Consider the following 15,608-nt stretch of genomic DNA (forward strand, 5'->3'; position numbering starts at 1 on the left):
GCGCATTATCATGAAAGTGAGAGATTTTCTGCCAAGGGCTTTATCCTGGTCCAAGGTGATGAGGTAGGCATCCATACCACCTGTCCCACGTATAGGCAATCATACCCCTGGGTAGCACAAGGCTCTCAGAGATCTTCCTGCTGGATACAGTGCACATCTGATCAGGGCGGATCACCAACTTCAGAACAGATTTCCCTCAATTGGGGATGACATTGGACAGAGTTTTGTGTGTCACATTAAGTTGTGAAATGGATTGCCAGTTTCTGATTTCCTCCCTCTCCCCCTTTTACTTGTAGATGAGGGTGATGATGCCTTTTCTCATGGATTCTGACATGTTGCTGGCCAGAAGCATTGTCTCGTATATTTCCAGCAGGACTGGGCTGATCCAGTCCCACAGCTTCAAATACAACTCGTCCAGTAAACCTCATCTCAAAGGGCCCAACAGCATTTGTCAGCTCGTCAGAGTGAGCAGGTTGCCTAGAATCTTTTGTATACTGTTATTTAAGATCTCCATGATAGAGGATAGGAAGGACTGGGAGGCCATGCTCTCTGTGAGCTCGCGTCATACAGTCCAGCATTAAATATTTGCTGGTCAGGCTGTGATGATGTTACTGATTCAGGCTGTTGATCACAGATCTCTCTCTGTGTACTTTTTTTTAAAAGAAACATGAGCACTTCTCATCCTGCTCCATGGAATGGAGTCTGGACCAGAAGATGATCTTGGAGACCTCCAAAGAAAACATTGAGGCCTGCTGATTCTTCAACTCTTGGATATCCTCCCCAATGCTGACCCCCATCAACTTCAGCAGGGATAATTTCTGCTTTTCTGGAGCCAGGACATTTCCCTCTGTTCTTCTCTTGCCTTCTGAATACCTTTGAGGATGGAGAACCACTTAATGGTCACCTTGACCAGGAAGGAGAGCACCGGGCAGCAGTGGCTCAACATGATATGAATGTGGGATACTACCAAATCCATGTTCAGGGAAGTATGTTTTAAACGCTAACTTGTTGATTACAGCCTGCAGTCGTCCTTTTGAGGATCATCTGTTAGATCACATATAGCCTGGTGTCAGCTGTACTATAAGGACAGCTCAATATTACAAAAAGGAAGGTGTCAGCATTCATTGTCTATTCAAATAAGCCTGTTACAGTTGCAGGGCCTTGGAAGACAATTTTTATGCCTATTCCAATATGGTGGGCAATGCACTTCTGACACACATGCTTTCTTTTTGTACTTCTGTAATTTGCATTTCAGCACTTTACCCGAGAGAGGAAAGCACATTGTCGTGTAGATAATGTGTTTGGCAATCCAACTAAAGTGGAGATGAGCATTCCTTGCTACTTCATTCACACCAAAATTTCTTAACACTTTATTCCCTGAGGATATTATACCCTGCAATGAAGGCACTTTAAACATACTAAAAGAAATTATGTAAAGAATGACATAAATTACTTTGCAAAAGTAGGTACTTTTGTATACTTTGCTAGGCTACAGCCTACAATTATCCCTTCATTATCTAAATGATGCATTTGTGCTGAGCCAGATAATTTGTATCATTCAAGAAAATACTGACACCAACATCACAGTCTTACCATATCCATGACAGTGAGATGGCCATATCTATATACAATAGCATTTGGAGGATTGGACACTGGCAGCAGGAATGCAAATGAAGTGCAAAGGGTTGAAGGAATCAATAAATAAAGTGGATTTATATGAATGGCCTCAGCCTGCAAAAGAGAAAAGAGAGGTATGGAGTAATTGGTGATAACTAAAAAGTAATGGAATCAACAGCAAAGTAAACAGCTTTAATAGCGTTTTGTGATTAAGTTAGTATAGTTCATCATCCCTCAGCTTTAAGAGATAGTACCCATGAAACTCGGCTCCTTAGTGCCCAGGTTTTTGGTGCTGCAAGTGCAGCTTTGCTTCCAAAATGGTTTCAGATGCAAGTTGCACCCAAGGCCATTTTGGTGATGGTATTAACATGTGCATAGGGTGGACCTGCCGAGAGTATGGAGGGTAGGCAGATAGTTACCTCAATTATCATGTAACGCTGTTTGGATGCCAGTGTTGCCCTTTTCCAGTTAACACCCTCTTTTAAAACATGCATTCAGCAGCAGAATGGGCCCCCTATTAGCACTATTTAAAAGGATCATCAACTACTTTCAGTTTTGCAGGGATTTATTTCTGCTGCCAGCTGCTGCGAGAAGTGTTTGGAGGTTTCTAGAGTTGCTTAAAGTTGCTGAAGTTTACAGAGACTGGCGTAACATGGGCTGAAGAACTTTTCATGACTTCAACAATTTTGGACAAACCACTTGCTCCAAAACTTGCGTGCTGTAAAAGGCACTTCCATTGAACTACAACATGACAAGGGGAATGAGCAGAGGTGTCATGAGCAGGACAGGCTGGTGGAAGAGGGACGAGGTGAGAGGGGAATGAGGGTTCTCAGCAGAAGGCTATATCCATCCAGGGTTCTCAGGGAGCAATTCTCCTGCCTGAACATTACTAAGGAACAGTATATATCAGATGTTTTCCACTTCACTAAGGGCATCCTCACTCAAACCTACCACTTGCCGCAGCCACAACTACAATCTCACAGCATTGCCAATGGGTGTGAAGTTGACATGACCATGTATGTTTATGCATTTTGGAGTCTCCTCTCTGCCATGCTAACATTGAGGGTTCCAATTGTCAAAATCAGTAGTAGACCAATTTCTAGCAACTGATCCAGATGGAATGTACCTCACTTTTAAGAGGCGCTAGCTGGCTTTAAATAGTTTAGGCTAGCTTTCACTTGTGCTTGCCTCTCACCGTTTTGCATCTTCTGCTCAGCTGTGCTACCACTCAGCAGCATGTTTAACAATAGCAGCACAAAGTTTGCTTCAGAAGCAAGGAGTGTGGGGTAATCCCACACTGAGATTCATACGCCCGTTTTAGTCCAATTTCACTGCCCACAGCTGTAAATAAGATTTTCTGTGAAGCCTATTGATGAAAAGCACATTTTTTATTAATTACATTATTTCAAGGGCTTATAAAACAAGACCTTGGAGCAACACATTATCCAGAAACTTCTGTTGCACTCCACTGGAGCAGTGAATTTAACTGGCCGTCCAGTCATTGAAAATAATTGGACTGTTTAGGTTTATTTATAATATCTGAACTTCAATTTGACCATTTAATGATAAGCATCTCATTATAATACTATATATGTCCAAATTCTGGAGTAACTATTCTACCCAGCTGTTTCTGACAAGATACTATACACTGACCACAGCTAGATATAGGATGTGTAAAATGCAGCTATAATACTCACCAAGGGAGCTAGAATTGGTAGGAAGATGGTGATAGTCACCGGGTTGCTGGCAACTTCTGTGACACTGGTAACAATTAAACAGGACACTAGTACAATGACCCATGCTGGTAAAGTGCCAAGCGGCTCCAGTGTGCTTCCCACCCATAAAGAATGCCCAGATACCTAGAAGGGGCAAGAAAATATGCGCATGTTTCGTTAGGTATGATCCAAAATGGAGAAGCTGGTACACAATGCTTTACAGTACTTCGGCTTTCAGGCAAACAATAGGCACCCAATGGAAAAGTAAACAGGTGTTAGTGGAAGATAGATGCCTTCACATCAAGAGGGCAAAATTTGTCAATTGAAAATTGAAACAATTGAATGTACAGTCCCCATTACTGTGAATATCAGGCAATCACTTATATCAGCCAAAACACGCTAACCATTCTCCTTTTGAGTTTAAGTTAATTCCCAAGTTGCAGCTTACAACAGACATGAACAGCCATGCTTAGTCATTAGTTCATACCCTGTAACAGAATGCAAGGACAAACAGAAGAGAATAAACAATAAAAACAGAAATTGCTGAAAATACTTTCAGGCAGCTTATTTTTTATACATCGATGGGATTTAGGTGTCGCTGGCTAGGCCAGCATGATTGCCTATCCCTAATTGCCCTTGAGAAGGTGGTGGTGAGCTGCCTCCTTGAACCGCTGCAGTCCATATGGTATAGGTACACCCAGGGTGCGGTTAGGGAGGGAGATCCAGGATTTTAACCCAGCAACAGTGAAGGAACGGTGATGTATTTCCAAGTCAGGATGGTGTGTGGCTTGAAGGGGAACTTCCAGGTGGTGGTGTTCCCATATGTTTGCTGACATTGTCCTTCTAGGTGGTAGTGGTCATGGGTTTGGAAGGTGCTGTCTAAGGGGTCTTGGTGAATTCCTGCTGTGCATCTTGTAGATGGTACACACTGCTGCTACTGTGTGTCAGTGGTGGATGGAGTGAATGTGGATGGGGTGCCAATCAAGCGAGCTCCTTTGGCCTGAATGGTGTCAAGCTTCTTGAGTGTTGCGGGAGCTGCATTCATCCAGGCAAGTGGAGAGTATTCCATCACATCCCTGACTTGTGCCTTGTAGTAGGTGGACAGACTTTGGGGAGTCAAGAGGCGAGTTACTTGCTGTAGGATTCCTAGTCTCTGACCTGTTCTTGTAGCCACAATATTTGTATGGCTAATCCAGTTCAGTTTCTGGTCAATGGTAACCCCCAGGATGGTGATAGTGGGGTATTCAGTGATGATAATACCTTTGAATTTCAAGGGGCGATGGTTAAATTCTCTTTTGTTGGAGATGGCCATTGCCTGGCACTTGTGTGGCATGAATGTTACTTGCCATTTGTCAGCTGAAGCCTGGATATTGTCCAGGTCTTGCTGCATTTGGACATGGAGTGCTTCAGTATCTGAGAGGTCTCGAATGGTGCTGAACATTGTGCAAACATCAGCGAACCTCCCATTTCTGACGTTATGATGGAAGGAAGATCATTGATGAAGCCGATGAAGATGTTTGGGCTGAGGACATTACCCTGAGGAACTCCTGCAGTGATGTCCTGGAACTGAGATGATTGACCTCCAACAACAACAACTACCTTCCTTTGTGCTAGCTATGACTCCAACCAATGGAGAGCTTTCCCCCTGACTCCCATTGACTCCAGTTTTGCTAGGGCTCCTTGATGCCACACTCAGTCAAATGCTGCCTTGATGCCAAGGGCAATCACTCTCACCTCACTTCGGGAGTTAAGCTCTTTTGTCCATGTTTGAACCAAGGCAGCAATCAGGTCAGGAGCTGTGTGGCCCTAGTGGAACCTAAATTAAGCATCAGTGAGCAGGTTAATGCTAAGCAAGTGCCACTCAATAGCACTGTTGATGACCCCTTCCATCATTTTACTGATGATCGAAAGTAGACTGATGGGGTGGTAATTGGCCGGGTTGGGTGTGTCCTGCTTTGTGTATAGGACATACCTGGGAAATTTTCCACATTGCCATGTGATTGCCAGTATTGCAGCTTTACTGGAGCAGCTTGGCTAGGGGCGCGGCAAGTTCTGGAGCACAAGTCTTCAGTATTATTGCCAAATATTGTCAGGTCACATGGTCTTTGCAATATCCAGTGCCTTCAGCCATTTCTTGATATCGCATGGAGTGAATCAAATTGGCTGAAGACTGGCATCTTTGATGCTGCGGTCCTCTGGTGGATGTCGAGATGGATCACCCAAGTGGCACTTCTGGCTGAAGATTGTTGCGAATGCTTCAGCCTTATCTTTTGCACTGATGTGATGGGCTCTCCCATCATTGAGATGGGGTTATTTGTGGAGCCTCCTCCTCCAGTGAGTTGTTTAATTGTCCAACACCATTCACGACTGGATGTGACAGGACTGCAGTGTTTAGATCTGATTTGGTTTTGGAATTGCTTAGCTCTGTCTATCACTTGCTGCTTATGCTGCTTGGCATGCAAGTAGTCCTGTGCTGTAGCTTCACCGGGTTGACACCTCATTTTTAGGTATGCCTGGTGCTGCTCCTGGCATGCTCTCCCGCACTCTTCATTGAACCAGGGTTGATTCCCTGGCTTGATAATAATGGTAGAGTGGTGGATATGCTGGGCCATGAGGTTACAGATTGTGGTTGAGTACAATTCTGCTGCTGCTGATGGCCCACAGCGCCTCATGGTTGCCCAGTCTTGAGTTGCTAGATCTGTTTGAAATCTGTCCCATTTAGCATGGTGGTAGTGCCACACAACATGATAGGGGGAATCTTCAATGTGAAGACATGGAGAGATAAACAGAGGTAACATTTCAGGTCGATCATCTTTCATCAAAACCTGAAAAAGTTAAAGATGTAACAGATCATAAGTGAGGAGGAGAGGAAAGAACAAAAAGGAATTCTTGTAATGGGGTGGAAGGCAAGTGATTAAATTACAAGAAACATTGTAGTGCATTACAAAAGGGGATGGCACTAATGACATAGAGAGTGCGGGTACTGAGGTCCTACTGTCATATTTTCTGGAGTTAGGGAGAAATTTTTAAAAGTCAGGCCTCCAAGTTTGTAATCTCTGGATTACTCCCAATGCCACGTACTAGCCAGAGTAAAATGAGGTCTTCAAGTTCTTGGAACATTGTAAATAATTCAGGGACAGAAGACACCTGTTCAAAAGGGCACAGCTTGTACCTCAATAGGTCTGGAACCCATGTCCAAATGGTGACATTCACTAGCGTGGTAGGAAAGGGCTTTAACTAAATTGGCAGGGGTAAAGGCACCTGCGCCAGCACCAGAAGTAGAAAAGAGGCTTGCATAAAGTGAGTGCTAGGAAGTAGTAGAGAAGGGAGTAATTCCATATTAGATAGGAGTGGACTAAAAAGGACTATGAGGAATGCAAAGACAGGATTACAATGCATTCAGTGTGTGTGTGGTGAACAAGTTTGGTGAGCTGCAATCACAAATAGCAGTATGTGAATATGATGCACTGGCAGTAATGGAAACATGGCTTAAAATGGTGAGAATGGCGTGTTTGAAAGACCTCGAGGGGTGAGGATAGAATTCATTTGGTTAAAGCTGAGAAGCAAAAATGGTATGATCACTCTACGCGGGATATTCTATTGGCCTCCGAATAAATCGTTAGTTAGTTAGTGAGAGTAGGGAAATCACGAGATGTGTAAGAACTATAGAGTGATGATATTGGGAGACTTTAGTTACCCAAATATTGATTGGGATAATGTTAGAGTGAAGGGTAAGGAAGGGGAGGAATTTCTGAACTGTGTTCAGAAGAACTTCCTTGATCAGCAGCACAGCTAGGAATGAGGCATTGCTGTATCTGCTGCTGAGAAATGAGATGGGCCAGAGGTAACGCTTGGGTAGGAATGACCATGTATCAGAAGGTTTAGACTAATAATCCAGAAGGGCAAGGAACAATCTAAAGTAGAATATCTAAACTGGAAAAGGGCTAATTTTAATGCAATGAGGGGGGATCTGGCCCGCGTAAACTGGAACCAAAGATTGACAAGACAAACTATAACAGAACAATGGATGATCTTTAGGGAAGTGATGCTTCAGCTACAGGTTTGGTGCATTCCAACAAGGGAAAATGGTAGGGAACCAAAAACAGGGATCTTTGGATGCTACGGGAGATAGAGATTATGATGAAACAAAAAGAGACGGTGTTTGATGCATCTCAGGTAAATTCTTCAGTGAAGAACCAGGTTCAATACGATAGCTTGGGAGGGGAGATGAAGTGGAAAATAAAACTGGCAAAAAGAGAGTATGAGAATAGGATGGCAGTCAACATAAAAGAGCACCTAAAAATCTCCTACCAACATGTAAATAGTAAGTGAGTAGTAAGAGGTGGGGTGGGTCCCACTTGGGATATAGTCCCACTGGAAGACAGTGATATATGCTTAGAAGTGCAGGGTAAGGCTAGGATACTTATTGAATTCTTTGTAATGGTGTTTACTAAAGAAGGGGAACATGACAAAATATCAGTAGAAATGGAGATGGCAGAGGCAATGGAGAGGGAGGCGGCACTGGAAAAACTGGCTATGCTTAGAATAGATAAGTCACTTTGTTCAGATGTCATGCATTGCAGGTTGCTAAGGGCAGTGGGACTTTAGATACTGGAAGGGCTTGCCTTAACCTTCCAATCTCCCCTAGATATGGGGGAGATGCTAGAGGGTTGGAGAAAGGTAAATGTGTTGTGCTTATTCAAGAAAGGGTGTAAGGACAGTCCTAGCAACTACAGACCAGTCGGTTTAACATCAGTGATAAAAACAAAAAACTGCGGATGCTGGAAATCACTTGGTTTCCAGTTCTGTGGAAGGGTCATGAGGACTCGAGGTGTCAACTCTTTTCTTCTCCGCCGATGCTGCCGGATCTGCTGAGTTTTCCAGGTAATTCTGTTTTGGTTTAACATCAGTAGTGGGTTAGGTTTTATAAACAATAATCAGGGAAAAATATTAACAGCCATTTGGAGAGGTTGGAGTTAATTTATAAGCATGGATTTGTAAAAGGCAGGTCATGTTTGACAAATTTATTTAACTTTTTTTGTTAAGTAACAGACAGCGTTGATGAAGGGAATGTGGTGGATTTTGTCTATACGGATTGGAAGAAAACATTTGACAAGGTACTTCATAGTTGGCAGGTTCACAAAATTAAGGCTCATGAAATAGGAGAGTCAATGACTAATTGGATTAAAAAAAAATGATAGGTAGCAGTGAGTCATGGTGGATGGCTGTTTTTCAGACAGAAGGGATGGCAGAAAGAGATGTTTCCAAAGGATCAATGCTCAGACTGCTGCTGTTTTCGCAAAATATAAGTGACTTGGATCCTGGAATAAAGAGTAAAATTTTAATACAAAACTTGGAGGAGTAGCAAAATGTCTGAAACAGGGCATTGATAGGCCAGCAGAATAAGCAGAAAAGTGGCAGATGGAAGTTAACACAAGAAGTTTGAAGTCTTGCATTTTGGTGGAAGGGATAGGGAAAGGCAATACAGAATTAATGGTGCAATTCTAAAGAGTGTGCAGGAACAGAGGGACCTAGGGGTGCAAGTGCGTTGATCTTTGAAAGTGGCAGGACATATTGAGAGAGTGGTTAACAAAGCATAAATAGGGCATTGACTACAAAAGCAGGGAAGTTATGCTGAACCTGCATAAAGTTCTGGTGAGGCCCTAACTAGAGTATTGCATCCAATTCTGGTCACCACACCTTAGGAAGGAAGTGAGGGTCCTTGAGGATGCCGAGGAGATTTACCAGAATGAATCCAGGGATGAGGTATTTTAGTTGCATGGTTAGATTGGAAAACCTAGGGTTATTCTCTTTGAAACAAAGGAGATTTGGGTGAGATTTGATAGAGATATACAAGATTATAACAGGTTGAGAAAATATGGACAAGGAAAAACTGTTCCCATTAGCTGATGGTGCAAGGACTAGGGGACACAGATTTAAGGTCTTGGGGCAGGAGATGAAGGGGAATATAAGGAATTGTTTTTTAACACCGTGAATGGACCAAGATCTCACTTCCCACGAGAGTGGTGGAAGCAGAAACAAGCAATGATATCAAAAGGAAAATCAATGGGCACTTGAAGAAAATAAACTTGCAGAGTTACGCGGAATGCGGTGAGTGGGATTTACTGGATAGCTGTGCAGAGAACTGGCATAGATTTGATGGGCTGAATGGCCTCCTTCTGTGCCATAAATGACTCTATGGTAATGGGACAAATAAAGAAACAAAAGATGGACCCAGGGGAGATATAAATGGCAATAAAAGAACCATTGTCAACAGCTGCTGTCTGAAACAATGTGAGCAGTTGTTGCACTCTGTAGTTGTTGAATTCATTGTAGTGTTTGGAAGATCTGATGAGAGGTCACCAGCCTGAAATGTTATCTGCATCTCTCCCTCCATAGATACTGTCTGATCTGCTGAGTATTTCCAGGATTTTCTGTTTTTATTTTGGGTTTCCAACATCTGCAATATTTTGTTTTTGTATAAGGAAATGGCATCTCATTAAGATCTAATTATCTTTGTACCCCATGTATTTAATCCTCTCCAATCTCCTTTAATGGTATTGGGTGTACTAAACATTGACTGCAGTCACATATTCAACAGTGATCTACTACATTCTTGATCAACAGTAGAATACTGTAAGAGCACAATACCTTTAAATTGCTCAACATATATACTGGGCAAATTATATTAGTACAAATGTGCCTGCTATGGTTTGGGCAGTATTTGTAGCTCTATTTCAATATTAGCATTTTTTTGACTGTTTAAATATTACTCGTGGTTCATGGCCTCATCCTGTCCAGCCTTTAACAGTCTATCAACCATCTACTGTTCTCTAGTTACAATAAATATAGTTGTCAGTTGACACAGAAAGAATTTATGTGCTGCCTTTTACATCCTCAAGATGCTGCAGCCAATGAATTCTTTTAGCAGTATAGTGACTACTGTTATGCAAGCAAATGCAGCAGGCAATTTGATCACAGCACAGTCACATGAACAAGAATGTGATAAATCACTTGTTAATTTGTTTTGATGATGTTGGCTAAGGGATAAATGTTGGCCAGGACATTGAAAGAACTCCACCACTCTTCTTGGAATAATGTCATACGACTTTTTACATCTGCCTAATTTGGAAAATGGGGCCTTTGTTCAGGGTGACCAACTCTCAGGGAATAAATTAAGGGACACTTTTGCATGGGAGCAGGGAAGAATGAGCCTGAGAGAGTGGACGGGGTTCATGGGGAACCAAGCCTGTGAGAGTGGGCCACCAGGAGAAGTACTTAGAGCTGGGGTAGTGTTGGTGGATTGGGGGGAAGACCTGTATTATAATGGGTTAATGGTTATGGTAAAGAGTTAGTGATGTGTACCATGATGTAACAGTGACATCAGCCGTCATGTGCTGAGACTCTGTAGAGCAGAGATGTAGAGCCTGTGTGCAAGAGAGGTCTGACCTAGGCACATCTAAGTTACCCAAGATAAGATAGGACTAACACAGAAATCAAGACCCTCAGCCACGCACATCAATTCTGATTCTGCCTGCTTTCAACCTGCCCCTCCAGTCACCGACAGGATATTTCCGAATTCAAAAACTCAAACCACATACATACCAAGCCCAAATCATGTGCAGAATCAAAGTCTCCGGCAAAAGAAGAAATCTGGGGCAAAATGCATTCCAGGGAGGCCTGACCTGGGATGCAGGACGAAAGACTAAATTATGGGACCGTCCGAGAAAATCCAGGACAGTTGGTTACCCTGTCTGTGTTTAACATTTCATCCAAAATATGGCATCGCCATCAGTACTTCACTGAAGTGTCAGCCAATTCCTTGTATGGAACTTAAAACTGTAACCTTTTGACTCTCTGAGGGTAGAGTGCTACCACTGAGCCAAGTTGGAATGATAATGCAATATGCAAGCAAGGACCCTATGGGTTGGTGCTTCTGTCAGGCAGGTAGTATGATAATTCATTTATAATATACGCTGAAAGGTACATTTTCCACTTTTAGTACATAAATTTATGCATGATAACAGTTCATTATTTGCTCATCTTGCAGAAATGGCATTAGAAACCCTGTTAAAAACCCAGACATTATAATAGCGCTATGTCAATAGCTGTGCAACAGCACAAATGGACAACAGCAAAATTTTCAAATAAAGGTAAGGTATCTCTTGGAAATAACAGGAAGGCACAGAAAATGATTTCAGGGCTAACATCTATTCAAGGGCTTCAGATAAAGTTCATTAGAGCTCCCTCATTCTTTAACAGAACAAAGATGTGGTACAAAATGTATTACCTCAGAACCTTTTGCCAGGGCAAAACCGCCACCAACAAGTAATGATATTTCCCAAGGCATGCATGACTGGAACTCTTTCCAAGTAATAAGTGTAGTGTACCCCTTCGCTTCTGTAAGAGGATCAAAGGCAGGTAGGAAATACCATGGGAAAACCTTGTATCCTGGCTAATACATGTATCTGTGACAATAGTCTGGTTTAAAATCCATTGTTATAGATACACAAGGTAAATTGAAATTCCAAACTATCTTTTCTAAAAAGCAGGGTTTTTTTCTTTTATTTTGTGCAAGTACTGCAACCGTCACCCCTCACCCACCTTGTCCCTTTCCCAACTGCTTGATGTTCATAGGCAACAAATCTCAGTAGATTTCTATCACCTGTCTCCGTAACCCTCAAAGAAAATGGATTTTGATTTTGACCAGGCTACACCAGAAAATTGCACATAACTTATGTATAAAGTCAACAGTTCCTTCTTCTGGTTTAACAGTGTTCTTTGAGGCTCTCACGCTCATTCTAGGAAAGCAAGACATAAATTGTATAAGAAAAAAGCTGAAAGAATATGTTGACACAGAAACAAAGACTATTGGTGTAGCATGTTGCAACACGCTAGTTCAAAAAATATTCAATATGAGCTACACCCAAGGGAGGTGCTGAGAGAAAGCGAAGTGCTCACCACTTTGCGTGGGAGGGGAGTAGATAGATAAAGTCAGTATTATGTACTTCTCCTACCTTTCTAGTATCATACTCAGTGCACCCATTGCACTGGAATTGTAACAAGTCATATGCCTCACTCATGTATTCGTAAAACACCCTCAGAACCATTTTGAAAAAGCAAGGACCTCTAACATAAACGAACAGAAATTCAAATGAGCATAGAATTCATGAATAAATTCATCAATAAAATATTTACTAAGGAATAAAAAGACCCATTGTAAATTTCATAATTCAAATGCACGACCTTTGTGGATGAAAGGAATGTGAAGGAAGTTATTAGAAAAGGGCACCCTGCCTCAGCTCATGATGTTTTCAATTTTAATTCATCCATGTTACTCAGTGATTATAAATTCCATTAAGATGCAAATAGCTAAAATATAACAAAGTTCTTGCATCTCCCTTTCTCTACATTGCCTCCCCCAACACTGTTTAGGGTATTCCGACTGTTGGCATTAGCGATTCATAAGGGACTTTATACTCAACATTTTAAAAAGAAATTAAGTATGCTTTTTAGGGTTTCAAAATGCCTTCTCTCTAATGTTAAGATCACAATTGGTAATGATAACAATTGATTACGTCATTATATAGCAGTCTATTTTAAAATGTCATTATATAGCAGTCTATTTTAAAATGTCATTATATAGCAGTCTAAATGTCACAGTTCATACAACCATAGAATCTTATTGCACAGAAGGAGGCCATTTTGGCTGTGCCAGCTCTTTGAAAGAGTGATCTAATTAGTTCCACTCTCCTGATATGCCCTTTAGATCTTTCCTTTTCAAGAATAGAACAAATTCCCTTTGGAAAGTTACCTTTCTTTTTCCTTCCACCATCCTTTCAGGCAGTGCACACCAGATTATAACAATTCGCTATATAAAAGAATTTCTCCTCATCTCACTGCAGTTCTTTTGTCAATATCTTAATTTGAGTCCTCTGGTTCTTGACCCAGTGGAAACAATTTCTCCCTTTGTACGTTATCAAACCCGTAATAATTTTGAATACCTCAAACAAATCTCCCCTTAACCTTCCCGGCTATAAAGGAGAATAATCTCAGCTCCTTTCATCTGTTCAGATAGCCAATGTCCCTGGTCTGGGTTTTACTGGTCCTCTGAGGATTGGCTGAGAGGCAGGGAGCATTTAAAAAGGGGAGGGAAGACAGGGGATGATATGCACATCATTCTTCTTGCCGCTATTCCATCTTGCCCAGCAGGGAAAGTGGCAGACAGCCTTCCTGCGCAGAGGCCAATTGACCCACTCAAGCGGCCAATTAAGGGGCTCTTCCCACCACCACTAGCTTTTTACCAGTGGCAGGGGCCCTCCACTCGGGGGGGGGGAGAGGTGGCGGGGTGGGGGGAGGGTACTATCCAGTGAACCTTGGCAGCTTCTCAGCAGGCAGTACCAGGAATGGTTACTGCTCTGGGTCTCCCTGAGTCTGTGGAACAGTTGCTCCTCCGATTGGCTAGCAACTCTTGGGGGCAGGCAGCTGTCCTTAATAGTGTCAGCTGGGCTGACAAGATGAAGCCCTGGGTGCTGCAAACCCCCCACCCCTCACGTTTAGGCCTGCCGCAATGACTGAATCCGGCCTCCCCTGTTAACTGAGATGCTCCTATTGATAAACACTGCACAGGTAGCTGTTTTACTTTTGATCCTGCAAGATTCAACTACAGCATTTCTAGTTTAGTGACCCATGTTGAATCCACAGTGACCAAGAATGCAACTTCCAGAGTACGATCCTTTGGGGCTTTGCGAGGTTTATGGCATTGCCAAGAGCAGCACTACCCCCTACCACCCAGAGGATAATGGAGCATGTGAATAATTCAACCATAGTCTGCATGACTGATTATACACCTTGCATCCCGAGAGTAAACAAAAGTGGCCTGAGGACCTTCCAGAGCTGGTCTATGTTTATAATAGTACCTGACCTTCCTCCACGGATTACTCTCCACACTCTCTCTGCTTTGGAAGAGACCCAGTCTTTCCTGAGGAACATCTCCTTGGGCTCACTATATATTCAGGCGGAGATGGCCATACTGATGAGTGGATAGCTGAGCATCGCTCAAGGCTAAACTGGACGTTTGAGATGGCATCCAAGAGGAGCAAGAAAGAAGCGCTGTGAAGAAAAATGCTACACAATCACGGAGCTGACAAGGCAGACCTTCCAACCAGCACAAGAGAAATATCAGGAGGTCAGAATAAGATACAGGATGTCTGGGATTCTGATCCCCACAAAGTCATCAAGAGGCTCCATACTTGTGGCCACACCCATGTTATTGAACCGGTTAGTGGGAGGGCAACATCAGAAAATGGTTCACAGAGTAAAGTTGCTTGAGGCCTAAAGTCTGGTGAATGATGTGGAGGTAAGCAGCTCACTCAACAACATCCATGAACCTGAAGCATTGGCAGACAGTCACTCTAGTGAAGGGGACTTGGATAGTAACGAGGAATCCTGGATGATCTGTGTCTTGCGAATCCAAGGAGTGCATCCAGTATGAGGAGGCTTAATCCAGAAGATGTAGAGATGACTAGTCATGAGGCAGCAGCTTAAGCAAAAGTGCTGCCAATCATATGATCTCTGGAGTCATGACATAGCCAGGCCCCTATGTGGTTGATCTGTTATGAAGCCTGGGTGCTATTAAAACTACCAATATGGATGAGAGGCTAAAAATGTCAGCTCAAGCGAATGCTGTATATCATCCCAACCCTTACCATTTGCTCAGATTGGTGATGCATGAAGAAAATGCTGACACCAATGTTACGAACAGGAGGGGGTTTAAGTTAAACAGCCCTGATTTCTCCTCTCACCACCTGTCCGTAAACAAAAAGGTTTTTTGATTTTGATCTCCCCCTTTATAAGCAGTGACATATTTCCCAACTCCTCAGTTTTGGTGTGATCCAACTTTTATTAATAACCCCACAGCAAACTCGAGAAAGGGTAACCTCAAAGGATTAGTTGATGCGCACACACAAAAGATGTGGTGGGGGGGGGTGCCGTTGCTAGGTAGTCCCCAGTGTATTGCTTCATGTGAGTCCAGAATCAAAGTCCAATGGTGTAGTCTTTCACAGGGTAGGTTGAAGACTGATGCTGGGTAATTCAATTTTCCGGGAGATATGACTTCCATGATGGGATAGGCACGTCGAGATAAATTAGTCTTGTAGGTACTGGTACAGAAGTTTAGAAGTTCTAATAGAAGCAACATTGATGGAGCAAGGCATTTAAACCTGGACAGAGCTCTTTTCCTAAGCTGCTGCTTGGTTGATGGAAGTTTGCAGACTG

General features: G+C 42.7%; 1 protein-coding gene across 1 annotated transcript in view; it reads right to left on the minus strand.

Moving 5' to 3' along the window:
* slc13a1 (solute carrier family 13 member 1) overlaps window positions 1–15,608 on the minus strand; it is a 71,828-nt gene that overhangs the window by 7,682 nt on the left and 48,538 nt on the right. The window contains 3 exon segments of the mRNA XM_041215644.1: window positions 1,594–1,731; window positions 3,315–3,476; window positions 11,623–11,775. Coding sequence (XP_041071578.1) covers window positions 1,594–1,731; window positions 3,315–3,476; window positions 11,623–11,775 — 453 coding nt within the window.

This window comes from Carcharodon carcharias, chromosome 21 (assembly GCF_017639515.1).
Source record: "Carcharodon carcharias isolate sCarCar2 chromosome 21, sCarCar2.pri, whole genome shotgun sequence".
Classification (NCBI taxonomy): domain Eukaryota; kingdom Metazoa; phylum Chordata; class Chondrichthyes; order Lamniformes; family Lamnidae; genus Carcharodon; species Carcharodon carcharias.